Source organism: Hyla sarda, chromosome 5 (genome assembly GCF_029499605.1).
Source record: "Hyla sarda isolate aHylSar1 chromosome 5, aHylSar1.hap1, whole genome shotgun sequence".
NCBI lineage: Eukaryota > Metazoa > Chordata > Amphibia > Anura > Hylidae > Hyla > Hyla sarda.
Genome location: NC_079193.1, coordinates 74,581,904 through 74,599,526, shown reverse-complemented (window position 1 = coordinate 74,599,526; position 17,623 = coordinate 74,581,904). Strand labels below are relative to the sequence as shown.

General features: G+C 42.6%; 1 protein-coding gene across 3 annotated transcripts in view; it reads left to right on the top strand.

The window, feature by feature from the left end:
* DNAH11 (dynein axonemal heavy chain 11) overlaps positions 1–17,623 on the top strand; it is a 324,054-nt gene that overhangs the window by 96,282 nt on the left and 210,149 nt on the right. For all 3 annotated transcript variants that reach the window (XM_056519699.1, XM_056519698.1, XM_056519697.1), the window contains exons 29-33: positions 10,715–10,841; positions 11,184–11,324; positions 11,730–11,963; positions 14,959–15,090; positions 16,462–16,622. In XM_056519699.1, coding sequence (XP_056375674.1) covers positions 10,715–10,841; positions 11,184–11,324; positions 11,730–11,963; positions 14,959–15,090; positions 16,462–16,622 — 795 coding nt within the window. The remainder of the gene's footprint in view (positions 1–10,714; positions 10,842–11,183; positions 11,325–11,729; positions 11,964–14,958; positions 15,091–16,461; positions 16,623–17,623) is intronic.

Sequence of the window (17,623 nt, the reverse complement as noted above, 5' to 3'; positions counted from 1 at the left end):
TAGACAGTGCTGTGTCTTTCCAAATCACATCCAATGGTCTGAATTTACCATAGGTTGCTCCAATCAAGATCAGAGATGAGCGAATCAAAGCTGACGAACCCGAATTTGTTACGAAATTCAGGAATATTCGATTCGCAATGAATGTGAATATTGCTGCGATTCTATTGCGCGTATCACTTCATTAAAGGGGTTATCCAGCATAAGGTGATTTTAGTACATACCTGGCAGACAGTAATGGACATGCTTAGGAAGGATCTGCACTTGTCTTGGGCTAAATGGCTATGCTGTAAGATTACCATAACACTGTGGCTAGCTTTGTGTGAACTTGTATTTCCTGTTTTCAGTTTTCTTGTTTGCCTACAAATCCCATGATACCATTTTCCTCCTTCCCACACATCAGCTACCCCACCCATTGAAAGTAAATGAGCTGCAGACCTGTGGTCTTCAATCAGGATGCCTACAGCTGTTGCATTAGTTGCAGATTGATCCCTCCACCCATTGAAACAGACAGGCTCCCTTGCATCAGCTGACTAGTGAGTCAGGTCGCGACCGCATTGCAGTCCTTTTGTATGCTGTTAAAAATAAATATTGGGGTGAAAATCACAAGAGAATTGCTGGAATACCCCTTTAAACTCCATTTACTGCGGTGCACGCTCCAGGGCATCTTAAATGGCAGATCCACATGGGGCAAGGAACACTGGGAAGGCAAGGCGGGAAGGGAAGTAGGCGGGATGACCCTGAATCACATGCAGGACACAGCCTATAAGCAGCCATTCACCCCTGTGATGTCACAGCCCTATAATCGGAAGCCATATTGCCGCCAGCCACTTCATTACAATACACTGCAGAAGGATCCTAGGACACAGAGCCTGTGTGTGTGTTACAGCAGAGAAAAGCGCAATCCAGCAGAGTTTAACATGCTCCTAGTCACATCAGCGTTTTCGTGGATGGAGAGCATTGTTTTTTTCACTAAAAATAATTTTTGCTGCAGGCATTAACCTCCCAGTCACTTTCTTCTGCATAGTATTACAGAGAGGGGCAGGTAGCTGTGTGTTGCCTCATACATTTCAACGACCTGCCTCAACTTCATAAACCTTAGCAGAGGAGGCAGGAAAAATTTTTCAGCACAATTCAGTGTCTTTGTTCCACAAAAAATCATTTGTATTTCGTACACAGCTTTTTTTTGGTTGCAGCACTTTTGTGTACTGCTGCTGTTTTACAAAAATATGTTTTTTTAAGGGTACTGTAGCGCATTTTCCTGCCCTCATCAGTGCATAACGCATACGTACATCTAAGTAGTGTACTAATTTGTACCTGTTAATCTATCAAGGGCCTACATACTGTGAAAGGCCAGCCAAAAGTGCACCCCTGCTGGTGTTCTAGACAAATACTGTTTTAAGTGTAGTGAAGCGTATTGTACTCCCCTCATATACGCACTAAGCATGTCAGGCAGAGAAGTGCCAGGATGTGCACAGAGGAGTGGCAGAGGCCTAAATCCTTCAGGCAGAGGTTGCAGCAGACTAGGGGCGAGTGGCAGCAGGAGTCACAGCGAGAGGCCTGAGCTCCCGTTATCAGCTAGCGGTTGCGTTTTGACCAGCAACCCATTTGCCGTTGTCGATTGGTTAACACGGTCATCCACTTCCTCATAAGTGACATCTGACACCCCCAGTCAACAGTCGGTGGGTTCCTCAGACACAACCCTCAGTTGACATGGCCCGGGAGCAGTCCCTGTCATCCCATTGCCTGTGTCCTATGCTGTTCCCTTCCCTACAGAAGTATCTTATGCTGTGGGTTCAGCTCCACTATTCACTGAGGACGATCTAATAGAGGACAGTCAGTAGCTGCTGCCCAGTCAAGAAGTGGAGGAGACATCCGCCGCTTCCTCCGCTAGGCAGGCATGTAGTGATGAGGAGAGTGACATGGGAGGCGGTGTTGCCAGGGTTCAGGATCCTGAAGCAGATACTGTTGAGGAACCTGAGGAGGACATCAGTGACGTGCAGACACTTGATGATGATGATGAAGCTGATCGCAATTGGGAGCCCGGGTGCAGAAGTGGCTTCGTCATCATCAGGAGAAGAGAGTTGGAGTTTGCCTGTGAGGCAGCAGCTGAGCCAGCTAGGCGGTAGCATGGTTGGCAGTCAACATGATTGCAGAAGTGGAAATTCTGGAGCCAAACGTGCCTGGGGGAGACCACCTGCTTCGCGGCAGCCTACTTTCCAAGGAGGTAGTGGAACAAGGGTTCCTGGAGACAGCGGCAGTAGCAGACAATTAGTGCGGGCTGTTGGTGGGAAAATCAGCTACTCGGCAGTGTGACAGTTTTTAATCAAGCATCCGGAGGAGGTTCACATAGCCACATGCAAGATATGTTGGCAGAAGCTTAAGCGTGGCCAGGGTCCCAATGTTGGCACCACGGCTTTGCGTCAACACATGCTTCACCACCATAAAGCAGCCTGGGAGAACCGTGGCTCTGATGTAGTGGTCCAGACTGCTGAATGACCCAGTGGCACACCGCTCCCTCTTTCAGCCAGCCAAGGCTCCACCACCTCAGCCGAAGGGAACTGTGTGTCATACCCTCCTTCTGTCGCTCCAGATGCTCCTGCTCCTCCTACTTTTAGTCAGCCATTCCGCCAACAATCCATCGGCGAAGCCCTGTCCAAGAGACAACAGTATGTGCCCACTCATCCAATAGCGAAGAAGCTGTATGTGCTCCTGTCTAAGTTGCTGGTGCTGCAGTCCTCCCCTTTTAAAGTGGTGGACTCTGCACCTTTCAGAGAACTGATGGCTTGTGCCGAGCTGAGGGGGAGAGTGCCAAGCCGTCATTTCTTTGTGAAGAAGGCAGTACCAGCCCTGCACAATTTTGTGGAAGAGAAGGTGGTCCAGTCTTTGAGCCTGTCTGTGTGTACCAAAGTGCACGGCAGCACCGACGTCTGGAGCTGTAACTATGGTCAGGGACAATACATGTCCTTTAAGGCTCACTAGGTGAATGTGGTTCCTGCACAGCCACAACCCCAACTTGGACAGATCATGCTGCTTCCTCCTCCACTCTCTCAGCCCATTGGTCCTGCAACAGTGTGCGACTCTACCTCCTCATCCTCCACCATGTCCTCAGCCTCCACTGCCCAGACAAGTGTCAGTGGCCCTTCAGCATACCATGTGTGCAGGGCATGGCGATGTCACGCTGTTCTTTACATGGTTTGCCTTGGCGAAAAGAGTCACACAGGGGAGGAACTGCTTAAAGTCATTCGTAAAGAAATTGCAGCATGGCTTACTCCACGAAAACTGGAAATAGGAACCATGGTGACTAACAACGGGAAGAACATCTTACATGCGCTGTGACTGGAAAGGCTGAGCCAGCTGTCCTGCACGGCCAGTAGTGTGCCATTAGAGCATGTGTTTAGTGTGACGGGGCCATAGTCACACCGAGGAGAACGCGTCTGTCCTCGAAAAATGTGGAGAGACTGACCTTTGTGAAGATAAATCAGAAATGGATCAGCGAGGATTTCCAACCACCAATGCCTGATGCATGAGAGTAGATTGACCATGGTGCCACACCAACACTTCTCAAATATGGATAGTGCCAAACAGATTTAAGGCACTGCTCCCCAGTTACAAACATTCCTCCGCATCAGACCTTTATTCACCCACCTTCGTCACCGGGTTCTGGTATTGCAACCTACTGCACCACTCTGTCCCCGGGTCACTTTCAGGACTCCTGATGCTGCTGCTGCCACCTCCAGGCTCATTCAGCCACTATATGGTCTCTTCTCATGCTTCAGCCAACTCCAGGCTGTATCATTCAGCAACTACATGGTTTAGTTATGCTGCTGGGCCTAGGACATTATCTATAAATGTTTATGGTAGTGTTAGGTACCATACATCTTCAATGGAAATTTCAAAATTCATCTTTTACTCTTACAGATTGTGAGGCCCTATTGTCTCTTCATCTGCCGCCAACTCCAGGCTGTGCTATTCAGACACTATATGGTCTCCTCATACTGATGCCACTTCCAGGCTGTCTCATTCAGCCACTATATGGTCTCTTCTCAAGCTTCAGCCAACTCCAGGCTGTGCCAGACACTATATGGTCTCCTCATGCATCAGCCACCTCCAGGCTGTGCCATTCAGCCACTATATGGTCTCCTCATGCTTCATCCAACTCCAGGCTGTGCCCTTCAGACACTATATGGTCTCCTCCTACTGATGTCACCTCCAGGCTCTATCTAAAAACAGGAAAGGAATAGAGAGGGCGCTACCTAGCGCATTACCACTAAAAACCAGGGTGAACAGAGGTAATTACAATGCTCACCCAGAATGTTACACTCGCCAATTGTAACAATGGAAAAGGGCTTGTGTGTAAGTATGCCGGCAGCCGGTCCACCTTCGAAAAGATGCACAAAGAAACAAGGAGCCTCCAAGGAGGTGGTGGACATCAGGAGGCGCTGGACACACTCGGAGGGTAAAATCAACTTTAATCACCCATCATGCAACGCGTTTCACAGATTCTGCTTCATCAGGCATCTGATGAAGCAGATAATCTGTGAAACGCGTTGCATGATGTGTGATTAAAGTTGATTTTACCCTCCGAGTGTGTCCAGCGCCTCCTGATGTCCGCCACCTCCTTGGAGGCTCCTTGTTTCTTTGTGCACCTCCAGGCTCTGAAATTGTGCTGCCATGTGACATGTGACTCCTTTGTACCCAAACGTCGGGGCCCGGGACACTAAAACTTGGGAGTTAAAAGTTCAGTTTCAAAACTCTCAATTTAAATTTAAAAATCTTACATTTAAATTTAAAAATAATAAGTTTCAATGGTCTCCTCATGCTTCTGCCAATTCCAGGCTGTGCTATTCAGCCAATATATGTTTTAATGATGCTGCTGGGCCTGGGTCTGGGCCTAAACATTTTTTATGGTAGCACTAGCTACCCTAAATCTTCAATTAAAATTTCAAAATTCGTCTTTTTTTCTTAGGGATTGTGAAGCCCTCGTGTCTACTCATGCTGCTGCCAACTCCTGGCTGTGCCATTCAGATATTATATGGTCTCCTCATGCTTCAGCCAACTCCAGGCGGTGTCATTCAGGCAATATATGGTTTACTGATGCTGCTGGGCCTGGGTCTGGGAATAAAAATGTTGTTATGGTAGCATTAGCTACCCAAAATCTTCAGTTTAAATTTCAGAATTCATCTTTTAATCTTCGTAATTGTGAAGCCCTGGTGTCTACTCATGCTGCTGCCAACTCCTGGCTGTGCCATTCAGATATTATATGGTCTCCTCATGCTTCAGCCAACTCCAGGCTGTGTCATTCAGGCAATATATGGTTTACTGATGCTGCTGGGCCTGGGTCTGGGAATAAAATTTTTGTTATGTCAACACTAGCTACCCAAAATCTTAAGTTTAAATTTCAGAATTCATATTTTAATCTTAGGGATTGTAATGCCCTGGTGTCTACTCATGCTGCTGCCAACTCCAGGCTGTGCCATTCAAACACTATATGGTCTACTCATGCTTCATTCAACTCCAGGCTGTGTCATTCAGGCAACATATGGTTTACTGATGCTGCTGGGCCTGGGTCTGGGAATAAACATTTTGTTATGGTAGCACTAGCTACCCATAATCTTCAATTTAAATTTCAGAATTCATCTTTTAATCTTAGGGATTGTAAACCCTATTGTCTACTCATGCTGCTGCCAACTCCAGGCTGTGCCATTCAAACACTATATGGTCTCCTCATGCTTCAGCCAACTCCAGGCTGTGTCATTCAGCCAATATATGGTTTACTGATGCTGCTGGGCCTGGATCAAAAAAATGTTTATGGTAGCACTAGCTATTATAAATCTTCAATTTAAATTTCAAAATTCATCTTTTAATCTTAGGGATTGTGAAGCCCTGGTGTCTACTCATGCTGCTTCCAGCTCCAGGCTGTGTCATTCAGCCACTATATGGTCTCCTCATGCTGCCAACACCTCCACGTTGTGTCATTCAGCCACTATATGGTCTCCTCATACTGCCAACACCTCCACGTTGTGTCATTCAGCCACTATATGTTCAAGAAAGAAAGGTGGGGGGGCTCAGCTAGAAAGATATAAATTAACCTGGGTGCTTAGCCAACATTATATAAAGCCAACACTGCAACAAACCCAGAAATAATGTACACATGGGAGCACACCAAGGGTATTCAATTAATGCAAAAATATAACAATCTTTATTAGGAGCACATGATTGACATAGCAGAAAAAACAACAATAATGACAGACACAGAAAAATAAATTAAAACCACTTAAAAAGGCCCATAACGGGCCACACCACACATATGAGACATGGTATATGTCTCATCCGGACCAGGGCTGAAACGATGTGGCTCACCTACCAAAATAAGAATAATTGCAAAATGCCCCCGTATGACCTAGATCACTCAAACTAACCGTAAAGTGTCATGTGCAAATTGAACCTATATATAGAGGTATCACAATGGATATCAGACAATGACATGTGGTTCATCTGGAAATAAAGTGCCAAGCAAACAATAATTATAAAAAATATTAAATGAACTAAAGATGCCAGCAAGAAATAAATACGTGAGGTCAGATAGGAGGAAAGGCCTGCATGAAGTGGGAGCAAATATCACCCATATGCCCGGTCCAAAAAACCTCCACGCGTTCCGTCACTAAGTGACTTCCTCATGCTGCCAACACCTCCACGCTGTGTCATTTAGCCACTATATGGTCTCCTCATGATGCCAACACCTCCACGCTGTGTCATTCAGCCACTATATGGTCTCCTCATGCTGCCAACACCTCCACGTTGTGTCATTCAGCCACTATATGGTCTCCTCATGCTTCAACCACATCCAAGCTGTGTCATTCAGCCACTTTATGATCTCCTCATGCTGCCAACACCTCCACGTTGTGTCATTCAGCCACTGTATGTTTCCTCATGTTTCAGCCTCATCCAAGCTGTGTCATTCAGCCACTATATGGTCTCCTCATACTGATACCACCTCCAGGCTCTTTCATTGGGCCGCTCTGCGGCAGTGATTCTAATAGCGATGCCTGTAATCTGCATGTCATACTGAATAACAGTATTATTTCACTACCCCAGTGTACTACACCCCTATTGAGGCTCTGTAGGCTTCAAATAGCCGTTTTTAATATAGATTCGCTGCGAACAAATTTGGATCGAACCAAATTTTTTCTAAAAATCTAATCAAGATGTAGAAAAATCTCAGAGGTGATCAAGAGAAATGGGAGGGGCCAGAGCTAAATTTCAAGTGTCAGAATATTTATGTCCATGCAAAAGTTTGGTTCAGGGGTATTTCAAGCAAAACATGCTGAAGCCGGTATAATTTGTGATAACACTCAGGGTTGATTTTAGACTACGTGTGGCCCTGGGCAAAAATAAAAAAAAATGGGGCCCCCAGATTGCGTGACCAAAGATCACATCATGTTGCGCTCCCTGAATTGTGCTGCATCTCAGCTAATGAGAGTAAATGAGATTGCGCTGCAAACCACAAATGGCTGTGACTACAACATGAGAAATGTAATAATTCCATCCAGAATGAATTTGTGGCTGCGGTAATTCTAATAAAGTTGAATTATTTTAAATTAAAAAAAGTGGTATATTGGAACTCCTTTTTCTATAGGTGTAATATTTAGTTGGAGTTGCCACATACTTTGCATGTTATGGTTGGGAAAGGAACCATGTAGTCAAGATGACATATAAAGAAGGGAGGTGCTTATTTTGATTCATATGTTTGTTGTAAGGACACATGTAGAGAAATCCAGCGCATCCGGCATCATAAAATGTATGTTCACAGGAGGGTCACAGAAAGCCATACATTTTATTATTCCATTTTAAGGGCGTAATAAATCACCTAAAGAGCAAGAACTGATTTGCGGTGGATCTCTCTATGTGTCTACATTTACTTACATTAGCTGAGATTCAGCACAATTCAAGGGGAACGACATGGCAATTTTTGCCATGTAGCCTTAAACTAATACTGTCACCTTGTTTTTTATACAGTAATAGTCACCGCACACAGATAAACAGTGATCTTCTCAATGCTGCCCATCAGTAATAGCACCCACATATACTATAAGGCTATGTTCACGCGATGGAATGAAAACTCTGTGGGGCATAATTTGCCAGCGCTAGGACTGCACATGAATGCGCCGTCTCATAGACAGTTATGCATTCTGTGTGGACTTCGCACAAAGAATGAACGTGTTCATTCTTTGTGTGGACTCAGAAAAAGGAATTTCTGTGCTGGAAACATCTAGCACACAAATTATGCCATGGGCACAGTGCAACAGAATCCTGTTGAATTCAATGGGACTCTGCTGCAGCGGAATCCCCATGTCGGATTCCAATGCGGAATTCGGCATGAAAATTCTGATGTGTGAACATGGTCTAACAGTGATCTTCTCAGTGCTGCCTGTCAGTAATAGCACACACATATACTAGAACAGTGATCTTCTCAGTGCTGTCTGTCAGTAACATCGCCCACATATACTATAACACTGATCTTCTCAGTGCTTCCTGTCAGTAATAGGGCCCACATATAATATAACCGTGATCTTCTCAGTGCTGCCTGTCAGTCATAGGGCCCACATATAATATAAGCGTGATCTTCTCAGTGCTGCCTGTCAGTAATAGTGCCCACATATACTATAACACTGATCTTCTCAGTGCTGCCTGTCAGTACTAGGGCACACATATAATATAACCGTGATCTTCTCAGTGCTGCCTGTCAGTAATAGCGCCCACATATACTATAACAGTGATCTTCTCAGTGCTGCCTGTCAGTAATAGGGCCCATATATACTATAACACTGATCTTCTCAGTGCTTCCTGTCAGTACTAGGGCACACATATAATATAACCGTGATCTTCTCAGTGCTGCCTGTCAGTAATAGCGCCCACATATACTATAACAGTGATCTTCTCAGTGCTGCCTGTCAGTAATAGGGCCCATATATACTATAACAGTGATCTTCTCAGTGCTTCCTGTCAGTAATAATGCCCATATATACTATAACAGTGATATTCTCAGTGCTGCCTGTCAGTAATAGCGCCAACATATAATATAACCGTGATCCTCTCAGTGCTGCCTGTCACTAATAGCGCCCACATACAGAGGCGTAGCATGTAGCTTTAGGGCTCCGATGCAAAATCTGCAAAAGGGCCCCATATGCTAGTTATTGTACTGCTCTTATGGGGCAGATGAGCTTTCGGGCCCCCTTAGGCACCAAGGCCCCGGTGCGACTGCTATCTCTGCTACCTCTATAGCTACGCCCCTGCCCACATATACTATAATAGTAATCTTCTCAGTTCTGCCTGTCAGTAATAGTGTCCTCATGTACTACAACAGTGATCTTCTCAGTGCTGTCTATCAGAAATAGCGCCCACATATACTATAACAGTGATCTTCTCAGTGCTGCCTGTCAGTAATAGCGCTCATTTTATTCTTTACACAGTAATAGTTTTCCTCTTAATGCCCTACACTGTAAAAATGCCCCTTTTGTGCCCCTTACTGTGTAATAATGCCCACCTTCATGCTCCTTTCTGTACTACAGTTCACGGCGCAAAAAAAATGAGCCTTTGTGCAGCTCTGTATGCGGAAAAATTAGAAAGTTGTATTAAAAAGTCAGATTTTAAACAAACTTATATTGACCTACAGCATAAAGAAAACCTGTCAGTTGTACCTTAACGTGCACTGCATGAAAACTAAAATCCTCCAAAAGTTGCAAAATTGCAGTCTTCTTTTCAATTTCCCCACAAAATAATGTTTTTTTGGTTGCAATGTACATTTTATGGTAGAATGAAAGGTGTTATTACAAAATACAATTGAAGGTGCAAAAAAAACAAGCCCCATATGGTCTGTGGATGGGAAAAATATAAGAGTTATGGCAAAAATCAAAATTAGCTGTGTCCTCAAGGGGTTAAAATCCTAAATCACCCCCCACAATATCTGTTAGTGGTTCAACACTGGTTCGGCAGTAATCATATGTGCTGGAATTGAATATTTATCCACCCCCCCCCCCTCCCTCCATACTTTCCCCTATTACCTTCTCCTTTCTTCATTCATTACACAGAGCCATACACACAGTACTGACCTACTATGGATCTTCCAAGACCTGCGATGACATTATCAGGAGTCCTAGCCTATAGGCTTATCAGGTCCATAGTAAGTCTGTTAGTACTGTCTATGGGCACTCTGCAGCCCAGACAGCTTTAGGGCTATAATCACACTACTGTATTTTGCCGCGATTTGCGCAAAATCACGGCAAAAATGCTATTTTACTGCAATTTTGTGCATATTGCCGCAAAATGCAGTAGTGTGTCCTGAAGCTTTCCAGGTTGCCCCTCCCTAACGCCAGCCCTGACAATACTATATTGAAGGGTTATTTATCTTGAGATGATTGTTTTTATTTAAATATAATTTAAGTCCATTATACCAGTATACACCCTTAATGATTCTGACTGACTTGATCTTGGGATTGTTTGCCGGTCTGTATAATCCTACTATATCATTTTTTTTGTAGTGTTTCTGTTTTACATTTTATACATTGATTAGGTTTGAGTCCGAGGAATTCTGGACTCAATAAAGATAAATTTTAATGTTTATTTTATTTCGTTCTGTGCATTTTCTGTTTTGGTGAGTCTACATAAGACAGGTTTGACCTTGATAGGTTGACTACTTGCAATCTTGTTTTTTCAGACTGTCTCTGTGTGAGAAAGCTTTGTCTCAGTATTTAGAGACAAAGCGTTTGGCATTTCCTCGCTTCTACTTTGTGTCCTCTGCCGATTTGCTGGACATTCTTTCTAAAGGAAGTCAGCCAAAACAGGTATGTTGTAATCTTCACCATATTAAAGATTTATCTATTGATAATTATTATGATGGCAATTAAATAAATATTACTTACATGATATGTGAAATTAATTAAATATGAGTACCGGGCTGTCTCACACGCTTATTAAATGAGTGGTGATCTAGGAAGTCGAGCTGTGTAATACTGTACAGCCCTTACTGTAGGGTTTTTTCGAGAAGATGCATGCAGAAATTGACATGTCTCAGGTGACAACTGATGAAAATCAATTTCTTTACACATACAAATGATAAAACTAAAATTTTCATACTTATATACACAAAGTGCAAAACACACAGCTCACATAATCTCTTCTTTCAGGTAACACGACATTTGGCAAAGCTTTTCGACAACATTGCTGATCTCCGCTTCCAAGAGCAGGTTGAAAATGAGGCAGCAGGGATGTACAGCAAAGAGAAGGAGTATGTCCCATTCAGTGTGGCTTGCCAATGTAAAGGACAGGTAAGGTTAACATACTGTTTGTAATTTTTGTGATCATTGGGAAGGACAATCTCCATTTTGCGGGAATAAACCAATTACTTAGGTTTGTTTGCTAAACTTGCTCTAGGTTTATCATAATCTTGTAGTGCAGCTAAATTGTAGGAACTTTTTAATAAAGACTATGTGTAAAGTATCTTTATTTTGTATCCAGGAAACAAGGGAACAATACAAACCAACTTTGTTCAAGGTTGTTAATATTCTTTAAAGGATCACATTTGGACAGGGGCAGCCAAAGTAACTTTGACACCTGAGAATATGGAAATGAAAATAAGATATCAGTGTTAACTACAGTTTTTCATCTAATGTATTTAGAATGTGATAGCCTATAATCAAATTATTTTCTGTTGTGTATTATATATTTAAAAGGTGGAGCATTGGCTGAGGAATGTGGAGGACACTATGTGTGAAACAGTGCGGTATCATATAACTGAAGCTGTGGCTGCATATGAGGATAAGCCACGAGAACAGTGGATTTTTGACTACCCAGCTCAGGTGGCACTGACCAGTTCCCAGATCTGGTGGACCATTGATGTCGGAATTGCATTTGACAGGTTGGAAGAAGGATTTGAAACAGCTCTTAAAGATTACAATAAAAAACAGGTATGTCCTGCAGGTTTTACATCTTAGGTTCTAGATTCTGTAAAAATATTATGCTTTCTAGTACGAAGAAAACTATGGTTTCTGAATTGCATTTCCCTGTGTGATTGGCATTAACTCATCCTTCTCGCTAAATAGAATGTTCATCCTTTTACACCATGTTGGGTTGTTTTTTACTCTGAAAATATCATAACATAGCTTTATGATAGATGGAGCTTCATTTTTCTGTTTTACAGCTTTAAATCCTGACTTTCCTTCACACAGACATACTATAGTTAAGTGATCACATTCTAGCTGCCTACAGCCACTATTGGGGAGGACGTCTTGGGAACTTACATAAAGGTTTATACATTTGGCCTAGGTCACATTAAGAAATTCAGAGCGGAATTCAGTTGGCACACTCCGGAAACTGCACCGCCCTGGAATTAGAGCTTATTTTATGCAGAATTTTATCAGTGGAAATAAGTGTTGAAAAAAAATCCCATTGAACAAATTCGATTTCATGAACATGTTTATTCTTTTGGTGACAGAATAATAAAATCATTGGGAGGCAGCTGGAAGCAGATTTCTAAGAGGAAATTCTGGACAGAATTTCCATAGTGTGAACAGGGCCTAAAAGGAATCTGTTAGAAGGTTTATACTGTCTTATCTGAGTGCAACATGAATTTAAAAAGATTCTAAACAAAATGATATACTATGGGGGAGCTTTATCAAAACCTGTCCAGAGGAAAAGTTGCTGAGTTGTCCGTAGCAACCAACCAGATTTTTCAGAAATGAAAGAAGCGATCTGATTGGTTGCTATGCGCAACTTTTTCTCTGAACAGGTTTTGATAAATCTCCCCCATATTACTTATATTTTTTTGTTTATCCCATACAGCGCCACTCCTTCCACCCACCAGTCTCTGATTTACAGCTGTCTGCCTATACACAGTATAGTCAGACAGATGCCAATCAGCAGCGTTGGTGATTTTTTTTCCCTTTTACTATCTATATTATAATATAATCCTGAAATATTTTGTGGTGCAAGGAATTCTTATCACTTTGTGATGCCAGGGCACTGTTAGCCTATACATGGTCTGAGGTGGAGACAGCTTCTCCTGGGCCAGACACGGGGGGGGGGGGGGGGGGGCTGTGGTTACAAAGCACACAGACATTGGGTTACGGACAACTGTCTTTTATTGAGCAGGTGTAGATGGTACAACACACAGTACAGAGCATAGTGGAAGGGATGCAGTGTAACCCTTGGGAGCCCTGTTTCCTTGCGCGGACTAATGGTGCTTTTCACCCACTTGAATAATTCTGACTTGAGATTAGAGATAAGAAGATTCCCCACGCTGACTAGGGTTCTGACAAGGTCCAATTACTACCACCGCCAGGGCTTGAATCACCATTGTATGGGGGGAACACTTGCAGAATGCTGGGGCTGACTTGAGAAGATATTTTCTTAGGTTTCCCTCAGGATTCTCGACACACGTCTTCCTCCTCCTTTCCACACTGGAGTTCAGACTAAACTGGGGCAACTCCCCAGTCCATCCCCCCCACCCCCCACCTACACTATATACTGGAGAATTTAGGGGTTCCCATTGGGCAGACAGGGTCACCTGATTATCACTGCTCCTTTCTCTCTTAAAGGTACAATACATACATTACACAATACACAGTGAATACAGTAAATATTATAAAGTGCTTGAACATATTAAAACATTTTCACAGTGGGCCCAACACAGATGCAACAGGCATGCCCGAGGAGATCCGCAGCCCACAGGGCAGCCTTTGGTCCTGGGACACCACCATTATCCTTTTCATTTGTGCTACTAGGCCAAATATTTAGACGAGACTTCCTAATCTTTACATATCCCTTCCTAGAGGTCTCCTCACTATCATGACAGACAGGTTTACAGTAAAAAGTGACACCAGTCGATTAGACAATAGCTTAAGCTTAGAGCTCAAACTCCTCCTCCCAATGACTGTGTGTCTTAAAAGGGTGTAGTACCAACAAAGCAAACTAAGTAGACACCCAGGGATTAAGGGTAACTATATCTTTCTCAAACGTCTTGCATGTCAGTAGAATCTTAAGCTAGGTTCAGACTACGGAATTTCCGCTGGAATTTTCACTTTGAAATTTCCGGCAGAAATTCCGCTTACTATAATGCATAGTGTAGTGAATGGTTTTCCGTTCACAAATTCACACTTCGGAATTTGTGAAGCGGAAAATCCGGATGAAAAATCTGCTAGAAAATTTCCGCCTGAAGAAGGGGGTTGCTCTTTCTTCAGGCGGAAATTCTAGCGCAACACATAGCAGTCTATAGGAGACTGCAGTGCCTGCGCTGTCCTAGCGCCGACTAATTCAGTCGGCGCAGGCAGAACTCAGAATCTCCGGGCGGAAATTTTCTGCCCGGAGATTCCGTAGTCTGAACCTAGCCTTAGGGTCTATTCACATGGCAGAATTTCCGATTGTGGAATTCTGCCTCAAATTAAAGCCCATGGACTTCTATGGGATCCCACACTACCATTCACACTTCTGAATGTTCACTTGTGGAATTCTGCAAACGGAAATTCACAAGTGTGAATGGGAGTGCGGAATCCTATAGAAGTCTATGGGCTTTAAGTTGAGGCGGAATTCTGCAAGCGGAAATTCTGCCGTGTGAATAGACCCTTACTGATCACTAAAATGAATGAGCAGAAGGGCTAAGTTAAATGCTATGCTGTTCATTTCAATTTGGCTGCTCAGTCTGTGGTGTATAGGTCTATATGAACACCTTTCTTACATCATAGAAGTGCAAAAAGTGTTTTTTACAAAAACATCTGACTTAAAGTGTCTTGCTGGTGTATTGCAAATCTATTGAAAAGAAAAACCTGCATTATAAAGAAATACCTTCAAAAAGTGATAAGCCTTTAGTAGCAACGGACCCATTAGTGGGGTTGTTGTGTCCTAAATTCTTATGTCAGAATCCCTGATCGGTCAGTCTAAACCTTAAGATTATCTCTTTCCTTCCAGATTCATCAGCTAAATGCTCTGATCACCATGTTAGTGGGTGAACTCCCCCCTGGAGACAGGCAGAAGATCATGACAATATGCACCATAGATGTCCATGCCAGGGATGTGGTCGCTAAGCTTGTTATGCATAAGGTATTATGGTCAAATATTTATTTTATATCTCTCCTAATGTATTTTGTGGTAAATACTTAAATTCTTCATAATATCACAATTTTTTGTTGTGCTATTCCTCTGTTATTCCTGCTAACAGGAACTGTATTGCAAAAACGTAGTGTGAATGCACCCTAAGAGGGTTTCTACCTCACCAATGGAAAATCTCTAGGATATGCCTCCCTTGCTGATTCACGGGGGTCACCCAATGATCGAAAGAATAAAAGAGCCATGGTACTGCCTCCACTGTTACCAGTGGAGGCAGTGGATGTTACCAGTGGAGGCAGTGGATGTTACCAGTGGAGGCAGTACCATGGCTCTTTTATTCTTTCGATCATTGGATGACCCCCGTGAATCAGCAAGGGGGGCATATCCTAGAGATTTTCCATTGGTGAGATAGAAACCCTCTCAGGGTGCATTCACACCACGTTTTTGCAATACAGTTCCCGTATACATTTCAATTTGAAAACCATGTGGAACAGTATTGACCGTATGCATTGACTCTCCATTGAAAACCGTATGCATCCGGTTGTGTCCGTTTTGCGTTTTGTATGGTTTTATCTGGTTTTTTCCCGTACCCAAAACTGTAGCCTACCACGGTTTTTGGTCTGGGTGAAAAACTGTATTGAAACCCTATACGGTTCTTTCAACAAGGAAGTCAATGGGAACCGTACAGAACCGTATGTGCATACAGTTCCATCCAGTTTGCACCATATGATTTTTTTACTTTGCACATGCACAGTGCACGTCGAAAGCTTTTTGGGGGGAATTTTATTCAAACTAGTGAAACTTTATTCCTAATGGAGTGATACATATACGTTTTTTTCTTTAAAAAACAGATGCAATCAGACATCAATTTTCAAACCGTATACGGTTTTCAATCATATACAGGTTAAAATGTGTACACATGTTTTGATACAGTTTAGTCAGGTTTTGAGGAATCAGTTTTTCATCAAAAACCTGATACAAGAACTGTATTGCAAAAACGTGGTGTGAATGCAGCCTTACCAAGACTGTAAACTGTTGTTTTGAAATGCTACGTTACTTGTACCTGTAACAATTTCACTTATGGCCATAACTTACATATAGGTGCAACTTTCATTTTCATTTAATTTTAAAGATGCTAATTATTCCTATTCTAAATGGCTCACATATACAGTATTGGGGGATTTTCTTTCCTATACAAGTATAGAGCATACGGATGACCAAACCGGCTTCTGTAATGCAGAATGCTTGTTTTAGCAGGCTTATACAGAAGTTATTACTGCATGTTAGGTGGTACCTAGATGCATAACAAAATTCATAATTTTTTTATTTTTTTATTCTTTAATAATTAAATTTTTTATCTTAAAGGTGAACAGCGCTCAAGATTTTGCTTGGCTATCTCAACTGAGACATCGATGGGATGACAAACAAAAGCAATGCATTGTCAATATCTGTGACGCCCAGTTCCAGTACTCTTATGAATATTTAGGAAATACACCTCGGCTGGTTATTACACCTTTGACTGACAGGTAAATCTTTTTTTTTTTTTTTTTGTGTTGTGATGTACCCAGAACTATTTTATGATGTGGTTAAATGTGTTTAAAAAAATAAATATATATATATATGTGTGTGTATATATATATATATATATATATATATATATATATATATATATATAGTTTACATAATTTTTTTAAGGGGGAGTTTGGAGAATTATTTTATCTGTTAAACAAGCAAGTTACTATTGCTGATAATTATATTAATTGTCTTTAATATTTTTATAATGATATATACAGTACAATCTCCCAATAGTGGACACTCACAGGGAATAAAAAAAGTGTCTGCTATTGAGAGATGTCCATTACTGTTAAACATGGTAAAAAGCAATACTGCATTAGAATCTACCAGTGCTTTTTAATCCCCCCTTATCCCTCCCCTGTATTATTTCACCCCCCCTTTATAACATATGCCACCTTATTCCCCCATGCCTTGTACCAAATTATCCCCCCATTACCCCTGTGACACATCATTTCCCCTTGATCCTCCTGTGCCACATCATTCCCCCTTTATTACCCTCTGTGTAAATTCGTCACCCACTCTTTATGAAGTGGCACAAGGGGATAAAGGGGGAATAAAATGGCAGAGGGGGTGATCGATTTGCAGAGAGAGTAATAAAGGGGAAATGAAATAGCACGGGGGCAGGGGGGATCAAGAGGAAATGACGTGGCACAGGGGGTAAAAAAGGGGGGGAAGATTTGGCACAGGGAAAATAAAGTGGCACGGGGGGATGGGGGGGGGGGGTTGAATGATGTGGCCAGCAGATGTCCAGAAGAAGGAGACCACTGTTTATACAGCAATCAAACAAGTCCAACACAGAGACTACCCAGCACTGTAACTTCAAGAAGGGACCATACGTAAAACTCCTGCAGCTGACAGACCGTTCCGGTGCTTACATCAAAGGTAAGATATATATCCAAATGCAGAAATGCAGAAAAATGGAGCACTCACCAGGTCCTTAATAGAGAAAACT